The 16,911-nt window shown below is 40.8% G+C and overlaps 1 protein-coding gene across 3 annotated transcripts in view; it reads right to left on the reverse strand.

The window, feature by feature from the left end:
• Window positions 1–16,911, reverse strand: part of wdr37 (WD repeat domain 37) — a 145,651-nt gene that overhangs the window by 38,406 nt on the left and 90,334 nt on the right. For all 3 annotated transcript variants that reach the window (XM_043690670.2, XM_043690669.2, XM_087987541.1), the window contains 2 exons: window positions 9,631–9,868; window positions 7,515–7,656 (listed from right to left, as the gene is read on the reverse strand). In XM_043690670.2, the coding sequence (XP_043546605.1) occupies window positions 7,515–7,656; window positions 9,631–9,868 (380 nt within the window). The remainder of the gene's footprint in view (window positions 1–7,514; window positions 7,657–9,630; window positions 9,869–16,911) is intronic.

The raw sequence follows: 16,911 nt of genomic DNA on the forward strand, positions 1-16,911 counted from the left end.
GAGAAGGAAACTCTATCTGCTGTTTGAATACTATAATGTGATTGTAGTTGGATAAATAGAATTGTCTTCTAGCGTGTGTTTTGAAATATTTCAAACAGTGCTGTAAGCAAATAGCTTGGTTTATTCTATTTTAATTTCTTTGCTTTTGCATAATTAACTTTTGTCTTATTGTTAAAATCAAAGCTACAGCATCACATGCTTGTGTTTCAGTAAAAGGCCACCTCATTAACTTAAAAAAAAAGTATGATCAATCAAGCCAGATTTCAGTTTGGGATCTGACATATTCCAGGAATATGATAATAACAATATTTCTTAACCTTCAACAAGACTGCTTAAACATTGGGATTTCAGATTGAAAATTTGCACCATTATAGACATTATATATTAATTTTATACTTTAAAAGTTTGCTACGTTAAAATCTTGACATATTTAAGAAGTTCAAAATAATACTTATATGACTGAAATTTGAAGCTACTCCAAGCCTATTGTTTGAAATGTTCTGGAATAGAATGAGGAGACAATCACAAAAGCTTAATATAAATATTTGTAACAAACACCAACATTTCATAGTTTGATTATCCCAAGTCATACAGCAGCTTTTATAATGCAATATCACAACATGCATCAATATTTACATTATCTCAGATTGCCATAAAAAAAACAAAAGACTTTGAACCAAACAACAACAAAATTTAACCTGAGAAGACATTTTAAAGACAAACATGATGCAAACTAAGTCTTTCTTTCGGTGGAACAAGTTATTGCAATGCTTAACTAAAATATTAAGAATAGCATCTGCCAAATTCTTCAGGAAGAGGAGAAAAGAAAATCACATTGATGCATCACCTTTTAACAATGTTACAATAAAGAATATAGGTTATTCATGATTCATAACTGATGAATCTTTCCGATTTTCCACACATTTCTCCCTCCTTTTCGGAAATTGACTGCTCCTCGGATAGCACCTCTTAAATGCTTAGACAGTGACTTTTTGGTGAACCATTTCCTTGATGCAATATGCTGAAAATCAGACAGCAACTTTCAAACTATATATATAGTCCAGAAGTAAGCCTTTTCACAAGGGTCTATTTTGGAATGGATAGTTTTTAGTAAGGACAGTAATAATTAACTTTTTAACTTCTCTTTGTTTTTCTGCTTTTTACCTCACTACCTTTGTACCTAAGATGGTGCCGTAAGTAGCAACTTGCAAACTTTTCACTGCAATCATGTGAGTACTTATGACAATAAACCTAATTCAATTCAATCTCCCATTTCATCTGTCAGATCTCAGATTGAGGATTATCAGCCATGATCATAATGAATGGTGGTGCAGGCTCGAAGGGCAAAATGGCCTACTCCTGCACCTATTTTCTATTGTCTAACATCCTGTAGACAGGCAGCCAGGCTGACCAAGACCAGCGCCAACATGAGCAGACAGGTATCCTGGAAGATTGAGAGACATTGCTGTGGGGGTAGAGGAATTCTATGATGGTTGGTGGTGACAGGTGAAACACACAGATCACATGTTAGGAGTTTTACTTCAGCTTGTTCTGTTTGGAGGAAACACTCCTGCTCCTCATGCACACAAGCAAGGCACTTGTCTAAATGGGTCTGTACTCAATGGGGTTTAAAACGATGAGGGAAGCGGGATCTGATCAAAACTTGCAAAATAGTGAGAGGCTTGGATAGAGTGGGGGTGGAGAAGATGTTTCCACTAGTAGGAGAGACTAGAACCTGAGGGCACAGCCCCCAAGTGAAGACACGACCCTTTAGAACCCTTTAGAGGAATTTATTCAGCAAGACGGTGAGTTAATTTGTGGAACTCATTGCCACAGAATGTTGTGGAGGCCAAGTAATTCGAGTATCTTTAAAGAAGAAATAGGATTTTGTTTAGTACGGGGATCAAGGGTTAAGAGAAGAAGGCAGGAGAACGGAGTTGAGAAACATATCAGCTATGGCGGGCTGACTATTCTAATTCTGTTCTTACATCTTATGGTTTTTGGTTCCTGTCCTCCTGCTTTTATTGGCCAGATTTCCTGAGCTCAGAGAAAGCTGGTATAAATGAATTAAAAGGAGAACGATGGTAAGAATTAAGGCATACAGCCTATTAGTGTCATTGAATCATAGAGATATACAGCATGAAATTAGACACTCTGGTCCAACTCATGGGACCATGTCAACCAGATATCCTAAATGAATCTAATCCCATTTTCCAGCATTTGGCCCATATCCCTCCAAACCCTTCCTACTCATATACTCATCCAAATGCCTCTTAAATGTTGCAATTGTACCATCCTCCACCACTTCCTCTGGCAGCTCATTCCATACATATACCACCGTGTGTGAAAAAGTTGCCCCTCGGATGCCTTTTAAATCTTTCTCTTCTCATCCTAAACCTATGCCCTCTAGTTTTCCACCATGTGGAAAAGACCTTGTCTATTTACCCTATCCATTCCCCTCATATTTTATAAACTTTTATAAGGTCACCTCTCAGCCTCCGATGCTCCAGGGAAAACAGCACCAGCCTATTCAACCTCTCCCTATAGATCAAACCTCCAACCCTGGCAACATCCTTGAAAATCTTTCCTGAACTCTTGCAAGTCTCACAACATCCTTCCTATAGCAGGGAGACCAGAATTGTACAGTATTCTAAAAGTGACCTAGCCAATGTCCTAAATTGCCACAGAACATGACCTCGAAACTCCTATACTCAACGTACTGACCAAAAATGAAAGCATACCAAACACCTCATTCACTGTCTTATCTACCAAGGAACTATGAACCAGTACAACACATGACCTTACCATTAAGTGCACAAATCCTGCCCTGATTTGCTTTTCCAAAATGCAGCAACTCACATTTATCTAAATTAAACCTCATCTGCCACTCCTCAGCCCATTGACCATCTCACCGAAATCCCATTGTGCTCTGAGGTAGCCTCTAGTCTGAAAAGCAACCCCCCGCCATCACCACCCTCTGTCTTCTACCTTTCAGCTAGTTCTGTATCCAAATAGCTAGTGCTCCCTCTACTCCCATAGATCTAACCTTGCTAATCAGTCTACCATTAGGAACCTTGTCGAATGCCTTACTGAAGACCAAGTTCACTGGTCTGCCCTCATCAATGCCCTTCACTATTTTTTCAAAAAATTCAATCAAGTTCGAGAGAGACAATTTCTCACGCACAAAGCCATGTTGACTATCCCAAATTAGTCCTTGCCTTTCCAAATACATACAAATCCTGTCCCTCAGGATTTCCTCCAACAACTAGCCCACTACAGACATCGGCTCACTGATCTATAGTTCCCTGGCTTTTCCTTATCACTTTTCTTAAATAGTGACATCACGTTAGCCAACCTCCAGTCTTCCAGCACGTCGCCTGTAGCTATTGATGATATAAATATCTCAGCAAGGGGCCCAACAATCAATTCCCTAGCTTCCCACAGAGTTCCAGGCTCCACCTGATCAGTTCCCAGGGATTTATCCACCTTTGTGTTTTAAGATGCCCAGCACCACCACCTCTGTAATATGGACATTTTTCAAGATGTCGCTATTTATTTCCCCATGTTCTCCATCTTCCATATTCTTCTCCACAGTAAATGCTGATGCAAAATATAGTATTTAAGTTGCTTCCTCACTTCCCATCAGTGCATTGTTCACCCATCTTTCATTTTGCCCTGGTGGAACACTGGATAAGAACAGGTTTGAACCATGTTGGGCTCCTATTTCAGATTTTCTGTATTTTTGACTGATATTTTCAGTACCTAGATTGTCTCTAACTTCTTTAAATATAAATTTCAGTTTATTACCACTCACTGGTATTAAGTTGACTGGTCTATGGTTCTCAGGTTGTGACAGCCTGCTGAGCACACAGTTGAATAATATGGTATATAATTTCAGTGCCGGCATGATGCCAAGTACATAGGCCGTAGATCCCCAAGACTGGCAGATCAGCAGATTCCTTTGCCTGTTCATAACCAGTAAGATATTAACCATATCCAACCATCATGTGCTTGCAAAACCCAAAATATATAGTCCAACATTAAATGGCTCTCCTCAACTGGATAGCATTTGCTCAATAATCCAAGTGTGAAGAATTATGCTGACAACAAATTTAAATTAGTCAGTCAGTTGGCTTATACCGGAAACCTCATTTGTTAATATGCAGGTCCCTGTTATTTATAGATAGAAAACTTTTGTTTACTTCAATACCACAAAACAGATAACTGCCATTTCTTGGTTCATTTCAGGCCAACGCTTTCACCAATGAGAGTTAACCCACCTAATTTAAACTGAACAAGGCTTGTCAGTTAAAAGTCAGTCATCATTCAACTATGCATTTTTCATGGCAATGCCTGCACTAGAATCTACTTGCCAGCCAATCAGCACTCTCTTCTCATACAATATAAAATGATTATTTTCTGCACTTTTTTTGCGAATTATCTGAATAAATGCAAGATCAGAAGCTTTGACAAAATATTGATTTTCTCAGCAAGACTCAAATTTGTACTATCAAATGACTTTGGTTTGCATTCTACCTATATCATGCTCAATGTTGATCTTAAACCTTTCAATATAAATGCCATACCATAATGCCTTCACAACGTTGTTATTATTTTGGAGTAGGACTCTTTTCTGTTCTGCTTGTGCCAAGGTTGATCAGAGTAACTTGCGTTTAAAAATGGTGTATGAGGTCTAAGCCTTCTGATCCATAATATTTCAATTGGGTTCAAATCAGTTCGGAGACAAACACAAATCATTATAATCATGACTTTAGTTGTTATTCAAGATTATAAAACGACAATATTTCTTCTGAAATCCCAAAACTAAACTCCCCAGTGAAAGTTATGCTCATTTAATCCTATAAACTATTGCAACTTTTTTGAACCTCTTGCCATTCAGACTAAAAGTAATTTTTCTCAAAATGTTGTCCATGGGACATGGGCACTAGCATTTAGGCATGGCATTGCACCAGTATTTATTGCCGATCCCTAACTGCCCTTGAGGAGTTGTAGGGAAGCCACCTTCTTGAACCGCTGTAGTCCTTGGGGTGTAGGTATATTTAATGTGCTGAATTCAAAAGGGAATTCAGGATTTTGACCCAGTGACAATGAAGGAAATGCTGATTTAGTTCCAAGTCAGGATGATGTGTGGCTTGGAGGGATTTGCTTCTCTTGATATCAATAAAAATGCATACAAGAACATTCCTGAAGAAGGGCTTATGCCCGAAACGTCGATTCTCCTGTTCCCTGGATGCTGCCTGACCTGCTGCGCTTTTCCAGCAACACATTTCCAGCTCTGATCTCCAACATTTGAAGACCTCACTTTCTCCTACAAGAACATGGTCCAAGGCAGTGTAACCAGTGTATGCAGTATTTAAGTGGAATTTCAGTCTGCAGACATGACAATACCTCAAACAGAATGAGTTTCCTTAAAACATTTAAAAGCACAAACCAGTGAATAAATCAATAACAGTAACAATTGCAAAGGTCCCACCCTACTCTTTGCTATCCCTACTAATTGCGCATGTCAACATAAGACCATAAGGTGTAGGAACACAAGTAGGCTATGTAGCTACTCAGGTATACGCTGCCATTCACTGAGATCACAGAGGATCTGATAATGCTCAACTTCATTTAAGTGCCTTCTCCTCATAACTCTCGATTTTCTTACTAATTAAACATTTGTCTTTCTCAGCCCTGAACATACTTAATGACCCAACTTGTCAGCTTTGTGTGTTATAGAATCTCACAGATTCAACGCTCTGATAAGATATTCCTCTCCTTCTCTGTCTAAAATGGGTGACCTCTTACTCTGAGATTATGCCGTCTGGTCCTAGACTCTTCTACGAGAGAAAATAACCTCTCAGCATTTCATTGAATCATAGCATTTACAACTTCGCATTTACCCTGTAAAGCCCTCTAAGAATCTTCGATGCTTCAGCATGTCGTCTAAAATCCTATCTATACACGTCAAATCTAGACTAGATTCTCTACAGTATGGAAACAGGCCCTTCGGCCCAACAAGTCCACATGACCCTCTGAAGAGTAACCCACCCAGACCCATTTCCCTACCCTATACTTACCCCTGACTAATGCACCTAACACTATGGGCAATTTAGCATGACCAATTCACCTAACCTGTAAAGCTTTGGATTGTGGGAGGAAACCCACGCAGACACGGGGAGAATGTGCAAACTCCACAGTCACCTGAAGCTGGAACTCAAGCTCTTATTAAAAATATACGCCTTCTTACTCAGGATCAACCTAGTGAACCTTCTCTGAACTGTAACCAATGCCACTGTGTCTTGGCTTAGATAAGGGGACCAAAAACGTTCACAGTATTCTTGATGTGGTCCGATTACTGCCTTGCAAAAATTTAGCAAAACCTCCCAATTTTTATAATCTGTTCCCTTTGAAGTAAAGGTCCACATTCTGTTTGCCATCTCTATTATCCGATGAACCTGGATACTGGCTATTTATTATTCATGCACTAAGGCCCTCAAAACCCTCGGGGTTGCATTTTTTTGCAGTCTCTGTCCATTTAAATAACATGCATTTTTTCCCATATTACAGTCCATCTGCCAAGTTTTGCCCAGTCACTTAACCTGTCTATATCTCTCTGTAAACTTTTTGTGTCATCCTCCCAAATTGCTTTCCCAACTATTTTTAAGTAATATGCAAGCTTCACTTCCTTCTTCCTAGTCATTAATATTAACGGTATATCATTGTGGCTCCAGCACTGATCCCTGTTAATACCCGACTCTACCCCAACTCTATTAGCTTCCATTAGCCAATCCTCTATCCATGCTAACATATTAACCCTAACACCAGGGCTCTTATCTTACAAAGTGGTCTTACGTGTGGTACCTGAACAAATGCCTTTTGGAATCCAAATATATTACATCTACAGAACCAATGATTGTGGTTCGGTTCCATTCCAACACTCATGCAGCCCCAGTCTCTAAAAGAGAAGAAATCAGCAGTACAAGCACACACACAAATATTAATGAACAAAGTGAGGCAAAGTTAAATAAATTCTCAACTAAGACCATGTCCTACTGAAAAGCCATCCTCCAAATGATGCAAGCACTTTGATCACCATGAAGCACTATAAACGTTGAAGTTGATTAACTATCAGTCAACTGTTGAAAAAAACATAAAATCAAAAATACTGACCCAATTAAAAGTTCAAAATTAATTTGCATTCTAAGTTGCACTAGAAAGTGGATGTTGAGAAAGTCATGGCACAAAGAAAATCACTAATATTGTAAGACGAAGCAAGTTATTCATCAACATATTTTCTGACTATATACTGAAGGTTTACAACTTGCCAAAAATAAAACTTAAATTAATGTAATTTACACAGTCCGAAAAGATACGTTGAAGCAGTCTTGAGACACATGTTTGCCTTGTGATCTTGTCAGCAAACCAAATGTAAATATCTCACACTGTTCAGAGTTGCAGGAGAAATATAGCAGTAATTCTTGAAAGTTTAAAAGTTTAAAGGCACTCACTCTGTATGACCCTGAAAGACGTTGACCGAGTGTATTGAAGGGTCTCGAAAATCCCAGAGACGAAAGGTGGTGTCACGTGATGATGTTACGACAAGGCGCTGAGTAGGGTGAGTACAACAATGAGTTAACTCTTGGTCGTGTCCTGACAAAGGGAGACCAAAGATAAGTTGTGCAGTCAATTAATTTTGAAGAATACGAAATCAAAATTGTATTTATTTTTCTTTTAACACCCAAGATGAGTTTAATTCTTCAATGATACTCTTTCATTAGTCATCAATGAGTGTGCTAGACTATCGCTTCAGTTGCGGAAATAAACTTATCCACTCTTTTTCGTTATTCATGGGATGTGGCTATCATTGGCTAGGTCAGAACTTATTACCATCCCTAATTGCCCTGGAGAAGCTAAGCATCAGCTGCCTTTGTGAAGTGTTTACTGTCCTTAAACAGAAGGGACAGTGTTATTTGGAAGAGAGTTCCAGGTTTTTTGACCTAGCAACAGAGAAGGAATGGAAGAATCATTCCAAGTGGAATGATGCACAGCTTAGCAGGGAACTTGCATGGTGTTCTAGGTGGTACGGTCAAAGATTTAGAAGATGTCATTGAAGGACCTGACCTGTATGCCCAAAATTATCCTTGCTTACAGACTGAAGCTACTAGCAGTGGTACTGAAGAATTTTCATAACATAAGTATCATTTAGCAGACAGGAATATTGATTTTAGAGATTATCTATGACACAATAACCATTTTACAAACAAACATTCTGTTTTGAAGAATTCTACAGCTCAATGCAGATCTTGGAGGAAATAAACTGCAATGTTGCTGAAAATAGTTAAATCAGATAAATCTCTGGGGCATCAAGTGTTCTTTACTAAATTGTCTCACATTGCTAAATATTGCAAAAGCAATATCTATATGCTGATCAGTTTCTTACACTCATCTTCTTTCTACTGTGAAAGATGTTTTACAACTGCTACCCACAGACTGCTTGAAAGCAAACACTGTCAGGAGAATCCCCCTCAAGAGATGTCGTGGAGTTCTGTTCTGATCTAATGAATGAGAGCAGTGGATAGTGCTCTTTGCTATAGGGTCACGTGGTACAAAAGATTGTACTCAAAATGTCAGCTCCCCTGACTCACATTTTCAAAACACAAAGCACTACAAAATGAAACAACTGGTGGGAGCTTGAGAGGGAGGGGTTAGCGCTTAAGATCGGAGGTATGTATGTTATCTCGCAGTAATCTCACATATTGATAAACATGGTTAAAGTGTGTTCAATTGCTCAGAGATACTGTTTGGTTCTTTAGCAAATGCATAATGCATAGAAGTGGAAGTGAGCAAGTCCTATTTTCTCCTACACAAAATACATGGATTGTGAAGTACGAAAGAGAAAGGGTGGAATAACACAAAGATACGTGGAGAGAGGAACATTTCAACATAGAAAAGGATATGGTCAGTATAATAGTCTATTTGCTCTTCCCTATTACAGAAACCATGCCGCAGGTATCTAATATCACAGCCCCTAAATGGCACTGAAATAACCTAAATCTGATGTGCAAGACAACTGACCCAAATTTAATATTGCAGCTTCATATAAATGAATTAAATGTACTTTCCCTTAAAGGTGAACAAATTATACAGCAATTTCTCAGCCTTCACACAATAAAGACTAGATTAGATTAGATTTCTTACAGTGTGGAAACAGGCCCTTCAGCCCAACAAGTCCACACCGACCCTCCGAAGAGTAACCTACCCAGACCCATTTTCCTCTGACTAATGCACCTAACACTATGGGCAATTTAGCATGGCCAATTCACCTAACCTGCATATCTTTTGACTGTGGGAGGAAACTGGAGCACCCGGAGGAAACCCACACAGACACGGGGAGCATATGCATACTCCACACAGACAGTCACCCGAGGCAGGAATCTAACCTGGGTCCCTGGTGCTGTGAAAGAGCAATGCTAACCATTAAGCCACCATGCTGACTAGCAAAAGAAAAATACATCACCCAGGTAAACAGCCTGCTTTCTTCAACATCTCAAAGCTTAGTTCTGTATTTTCATCATAAAAATGTCTAAGAAGTGTACATCACACTTTCCTATACCTTAGCCTTACCTGTCAGAGAATGCACTAGTTCTGACGTTTCTACATCATAAAGGTTTGCAGTTCTATCCCAGGATGCTGTGACCACCTGCTTGCCTCCAACTAACCAGTCAGCAGCTATGACCACACCCTGATGACTCTTGAGTGTAGTTGATGGAGCTCGGACTGTTGGACTTTCACTGGGACATTCCACTTCTCCATCCACTTCATCTTTGTCTGAGAAATCAACTTCTTCCTCCCCAGACATTTGCTGTGACAAAATACAGAGAATTAAACTCAACTTACAGATAGAATGCTGGATCCATATTAACAGTTGCACTCAAAGTAATTAAAGTAATTAGTCAAATCAGATAACTGTGGCAAAAAGCCAAAGGATTAATTTTCCAGCTGTGCAGTACACAAGAAACAATTTAACTCTTCTGAACTTCTGTTGACAGATTGTTGAGCACAGTCGAAGTCCAACCACCTTGAGTTATCAGCTCACCATTTCACATCACTTCACATGTAGTAGTTCAGGAAAGGAATAGCAGAATCGCTAGCTATACAGTCTACTTTGTTAAAATTTAATTGCCTTGCCCAAAACAAAATTCCCACACAATTCGAATTAGATAAAGTAAACTTCTCAGGGACATGGCTATTAATTTAACCTGGGATAGTGTTTGTAGAGAAACAAGATGGTGTTATTTTCTGGGTCTGTAGATTGTGAAGGAGCAAAAATGGCCTTTGCAGTGATATGTACTTCTTGTCAGATGTGGGAGTTTAAAGAGAGTTTAAGGGTTATTGCGGATTATATCTGCCATAAATGTTGTTGGATGCAAATCTTATCAGATTGAGTGGATCAGCTGGAGAGACAAATAGAAGCGATGAGGAATTTGCAACAGCGACAGTATGTGATGGATGGCAGTTATAGAAAGGGGGGAAAGTCTCAGATACAGTCACATAGATGGGTTAACTCCAGGAAGGGTAAGAGAGGTAAGCAGCTAGAGCAGGAGTCTTTTGTGGATATACCCATTTCAAACAGGTATGCTGTTTTGGAAAATGTAGGGGGTGATAGATTCTCAGGGGAACGTAGCACGAACAGCCAAGTTTCTGGTATTGAGACTGGCTCTAATGCAACGAGGGGTACGTCGGCTTCCAAGAGATCAATTGTGTTAGGGGATTCTGTAGTCCGAGGTACAGACAGATGTTTCTGTGGCCAGCAGAGAAAAAGCAGAATGGTGTATTGTTTCCCTGGTGCCAGGATCAGGGATGTCTCAGAGAGGGTGCAGAATGTTCTCACGGGGGAGAGGGGCCAGCAGGAGGTCATTGTCCACATTGGAACCAATGACATTGGAAGGGAAAAGGTTGAGATTCTGAAGGGAGATTACAGAGTGTTAGGTAGAATTTTAAAAAGGAGGTCCTCAAGAGTAGTAATATCTGGATTACTCCCAGTGCTACGAGCTAGTGAGGGCAGGAATAGGAGGATAGAGCAGATGAATGCATGCCTGAGGAGCTGGTGTATGGGAGAAGGATTCACATTTTTGGATCACTGGAATCTCTTTTGGGGTAGAAGTGACCTGTACAAGAAGGACAGATTGCACCTAAATTGGAGGGGACTAATATACTGGCAGGGAAATTTGCTAGAACTGCTCAGGAGGATTTAAACTACTAAAGTGGGACCCAGGGAGATAGTGAGGAAAGAGATCGATCTGAGACGGGTACAGCTGAGAACAGAAGTGAGTCAAACAGTCAGGGCAGGCAGGGACAAGGTAGGACTAATAAATTAAACTGCATTTATTTCAATGCAAGGGACCTAACAGGGAAGGCAGATGAACTCAGGGTATGGTTAGGAACATGGGACTGGGACATCTTAGCAATTACGGAAACATGGTTCAGGGATGGGCAGGGCTGGCAGCTGAATGTTCCAGGATACAAATGCCACAGGAAGGATAGAAAGGGAGGCAAGAGAGGAGGGGGAGTGGCATTTTTGATAAGGGATAGCATTACAGCTGTGCTAAGGGAGGATATTCCCGGAAATACATCCAGGGAAGTTATTTGGGTGGAACTGAGAAATAAGAAAGGGATGATTACCTTATTGGGATTGTATTATAGACACCCCAATAGTCAGAGGGAAATTGAGAAACAAACTTGTAAGGAGATCTCAGCTATCTGTAAGAATAATAGGGTGGTTCTGGTAGGGGATTTTAACTTTCCAAACATCAACTGGGACTGCCATAGTGTTAAAGGTTTAGGTGGAGAGGAATTTGTTAAGTGTGTACAAGACAATTTTCTGATTCAGTATATGGATGTACCTGCTAGAGAAGGTGCAAAACTTGACCTACTCTTGGGAAATAAGGCAGGGTAGGTGACTGAGGTGTCAGTGGAGGAGCACTTTGGGGCCAGTGCCCATAATTCTATTCGTTTTAAAATAGTGATGGAAAAGGATAGACCAGATCTAAAAGTTGAAGTTCTAAATTGGAGAAAGGCCAATTCTGACGGTATTAGGCAAGAACTTTCGAAAGCTGATTGGAGGCAGATGTTCGCAGGGAAAAGGATGGTTAGAAAATGGGAAGCCTTCAGAAATGAGATAACAAGAATCCAGAGAAAGTATATTCCTGTCAGGGTGAAAGGGAAGGTTGGTAACTATAGGGAATGCTGGAAGACTAAAGAAATCGAGGGTTTGGTTAAGAAAAAGAAGGAAGCATATGTCAGGTACAGATAGGATAGAATGAGTGAATCCTTAGAAGAGTATAAAGAAAGTAGGAGCATACTGAAGAGGGAAATCAGGAGGGCAAAACGGGGACATGAGATAGTTTTGGCAAATAGAATTGAGGAGAATCCAAAGGGGTTTTACAAATATATTAAGGACAAAAGGGTAACTAGGGAGATAATAGGGCCCCTCAAAGATCAGCAAGGCGGCCATTATGTGGAGCCACAGAAAATGGGGGAGATACTAAATGAATATTTTGCATCAGTATTCACTGTGGAAAAGGATATGAAAGACATAGACTGTAGGGAAATAGATGGTGACATCTTGCAAAATGTCCAGATTACAGAGGAGGAAGTGCTGGATGTCTTGAAATGGTTAAAGGTGGATAAATCCCCAGGACCTGATCAGGTGTACCCGAGAATGCTGTGGGAAGCTAGAGAATTGATTGCTGGGCCTCTTGCTGAGATATTTGTATCATCGATAGTCACAGGTGAGGTGCCAGAAGACTGGAGGTTGGCAAACGTGGTGCCACTGTTTAAGAAGGGTGGTAAGGACAAGCCAGGCAACTATAGACCGGTGAGCCTGACCTCGGTGGTGGGCAAGCTGTTGGAGGGAATCCTGAGGGACAGGATGTACATGTATTTGGAAAGGCAAGGACTGATCCGGGATAGTCAACATGGCTTTGTGCGTGGGAAATCATGTCTCACAAACTTGATTGAGTTTTTTGATGAAGTAACAAAGAAGATTGATGAGGGCAGAGCAGTAGATGTGATCTATATGGACTTCAGTAAGGCGTTCGACAAGGTTCCCCATGGGAGACTGATTAGCAAGGTTAGATCTCACTGAATACAGGGAGAACTAGTCATTTGGATACAGAACTGGTTCAAAGGTAGAAGACAGAGGGTGGTGGTGGAAGGTTGTTTTTCAGACTGGAGGCCTGTGACCAGTGGAGTGCCACAAGGATCGGTGCTGGGACCTCTACTTTTTGTCATTTACATAAATGATTTGGATGCGAGCATAAGAGGTACAGTTAGTACGTTTGCAGGTGACACCAAAATTGGAGGTGTAGTGGACAGCGAAGAGGGTTACCTCAGATTACAACAGGATCTTGACCAGATGGGCCAATGGGCTGAGAAGTGGCAGATGGAGCTTAATTCAGATAAATGCGAGGTGCCACATTTTGGGAAAGCAAATCTTAACAGGACTTATACACTTAATGGTAAGGTCCTAGGGAGTGTTGCTGAACAAAGAGACGTTGGAGTGCAAGTTCATAGCTCCTTGAAAGTGGAGTCGCAGGTAGACAGGATAGTGAAGATGGCGTTTGGTATGCTTTCCTTTATTGGTCAAGAGTATTGAGTACAGGAGTTGGGAGTTCATGATGTGGCTATACAGGACATTGGTTAGGGCACTGTTGGAATATTGCGTGCAATTCTGGTCTCCTTCCTATCGGAAAGATGTTGTAAAACTTGAAAGGGTTCAGAAAAGATTTACAAAGATGCTGCCAGGATTGGAGGATCTGAGCTACAGGGAGAGGCTGAATAGGCTGGGGCTGTTTTCCCTGGAGCTTCAGAGGCTGAGAGGTGACCTTATAGAAGTTTACAAAATTATGAGGAGTATGGATAGGATAAATAGGCAAAGTCTTTTCTCTGGAGTTGGGGAGTACAGAACTAGAGGGCATAGGTTTAGGCTGAGAGGGGAAAGATATAAAAGAGACCTAAGGGGCAACTTTTTCACGTAGAGGGTGGTACGTGTATGGAATGAGCTGCCAGAGGAAGTGGTGGAGGCTGGTACAATTGCAACATTTAAGTGGCATTTGGATGGGTATATGAATAGGAAGAGTTTGGAGGGATATGGGCCAGGTGGGACTAGATTGGTTTGGGATATCTGGTCAGCATGGATGGGTTGGTCCGAAGGGTTTATTTCAATGCTGTACATCTCTATGACTCTAAAGCTAGTCATTGAACATTAGCATTGGAAAAGGCTTTCGAAATAACATCAGGGAAAAAAATACCTGGCTCAGGGGAGATCAGAATTAATGAAAGCCAGTGCAGATTTGTAAAGACAGATTTTTCATAAGGTTGATAAGGGAATGCGTTGATGTTGTCCACACAGATTTTGAGAAAGTAACAGCAATATCATACAGTTACATTGCCACTTTGACAATAAAACATTCCAAGGTATTTAATCGGCATATTGTAAAATAAAGTACCCTACTGAGTCACATATTGGTCTGGTCTTCAAGTCTTCAGAGTGGGTATATGAATGAGGTGTGTGCTGAAATCATGTGAAAGTCTTGATGTATCAGCCTATGTGGGAATTGCCTGGTAATTTCAACTTTGGACAGAGCAAAAGGAGCTCTGAACATTAGGATCAACAAGCAGCTACTGGGAGAGATGTGGTTCGGGATCAGGGTGGGCAGTAGACAGGAGACAGGATAAGAAAGTAGGAAACATGGCAACTAGCAGGTTCATAAAGCAGGAGAGGCAGCAAACTGGGGGGGGGGGGGGCAGGGGGTGACTTATCAAGCAGGGGTGCCAACCTGAAGGGTTCGCGAGTGGGAGGATTGATCAGCAAGATAGTCAGGGAGTAGGAAGATCATAAAGTAAATGAGCAGTAAGTCAGAGTGGCAGCATGTGAGAGGAGCTGCTCTAAAACTCTATCAATTTGATCTTACAATCCCATACTAGTCTGGTATAGAGTGACATTAAAACAAAAATCCTGAGGCTGTGTGCGCCTTACTATACCCAGAATGTTCAAGAATAACAATTTTAAAAAAGGCAACTTGATGAACTCTTTAAAAATATTTCTGATGCTCTGATACAGTACATCCCAATTTTAAGTCACTGGAACCTACCACTATAAAACAAACAAAGGACTGATATATGGGGAGAGAATGAATCGGTTAGGATTGTATTCATTGAAGTTTCACAGAATGAAGGGAGATCATAAAATTCTAACAGCGCTAGACAGGTTAGATACAAGAAGAATGTTCCGGATGGTGGAGTCATCCAGAACCTGAAGTCATAGTTTAAGGATAAGGCGCAACATTTTAGGGTTGAGAATGAGTGGTAAGCCTATGGAAGCCCCACAGTGGTTCAGGCCAAAATACTGAATGTATTCAAGGAGGAGGTAGATATAGCTCTTCTGGCTAAAGGGATCAAGGAATATGAGAGCAGGGCATGTTTAGAGTATCGAGCTCAATGATTAGCCATGATCATAATAAATGACAGAGCTCGAGGGGTCAAATGGCCTACTCCTGCTCCGACTTTCTATGTTTCTTTGTATGCTGTTAGTCTATAATAGCATAAAAAATAGGAACAGGAATAAGGTCTTCAGCCTCTCGAGCCTGCTCTCCCATTCAATAGGATCACAGCTAATGCAATATTCCTCCTGTTCACTTTCCTGCCCTATCTCATAACCCTTGATTCGGAAAGCAGAGAGTGGGGATAAAAGGGTCCTTCTCAGGATGGCAGCTGTGGACAAAAGGAGTTCTGCAAGGCTCAGAGTTGGGACGTTTCACTTTATACATTAATGATCTAGATGAAGGAACTGAGGGTATTCTGATAAGGTTCGTAGCTAGGGAGAGGGACAGGTAGTATTGAGGAGGCATAGAGACTGCAGAACAATTTGGCCAGGTTAGGCGAGTGGGCAAAGTGGTGGCAGATGGAGTACAATGTGGGAAAGTGACGTGATGCACTTTGGTAAGAAGAATAGAAGCATGGACTATTTTCTAAATAGAGAGAAAATTCACAAGTCTGGAATCCAAAGGGACTTGGGCGTTCTAATCCAGGATTCTGTCAAGGTAAACTTGCAAGCTGAGTCAGTAATTAGGAAGGCAAATGCAATTGGCATCTATTTTGAGAGGACTTGAATATCAAAACAGGGATGTACTTCTGAGGCTTTAAAAGACTCTGGTCCGACCGCATTTAGAGTATCGCGCGCAGGTTTGGGCCCCATATCTCAGAAAGGATGTATTGGCTCTGGAGTGGGTTCAGAGGAGGTTCAGAAGAATGATCCCAGGAATCAAAAGCTTAACATAGGAGAAACATTTGAGGACTCTGGGTCTACATTTAATGGTGTTTAGGAATATGAAGGAGGATTTAATTGAAACATACAGAATACTGAATGGCCTGGACAGAGTGGATGATGGGAAGATGCTCTATCAGTCGGAGAGTTTAGGATCAAAGGGCACAGCCTTAGAGTAAAGGGAAGACCTTTTAGAACAGAGATAAGGAGAAACATCTTCAGCCAGAGAGTGGTGAATCTATGGAATTCACTGTCACATAAGGCTCTGGAGGCCAGATCATTGAGTATATTTAAGACGAAGACAGATAGTTTCTTGATTGTCAAGGGGGTCAAGGGTTACAGAGAGAAAGTGGGAGAATGAGATTGAGAAACTTATCAGTCATGACCGAATGGCCTAATTTCTGCTCCTATGTCTTATGATTCCCTAACTGATTAAGATTTCTTTCTATCTCGGCCCTAAATATACACAAGGTCTCTGCCTCCACAAGTCTGTGGAAGGAGCTCCAGACTCCAAACCCTCTGAACAAAGAAATTAATATAATCATAGAATTTCCAAAGTGGAAAGAGACCATTTAGTC

Source organism: Chiloscyllium plagiosum, unplaced genomic scaffold, assembly GCF_037043375.1.
Source record: "Chiloscyllium plagiosum isolate Xiang-an unplaced genomic scaffold, Cpla_swu_hap1 HiC_scaffold_5, whole genome shotgun sequence".
In the NCBI taxonomy this organism is placed as follows: Eukaryota; Metazoa; Chordata; class Chondrichthyes; order Orectolobiformes; family Hemiscylliidae; genus Chiloscyllium; species Chiloscyllium plagiosum.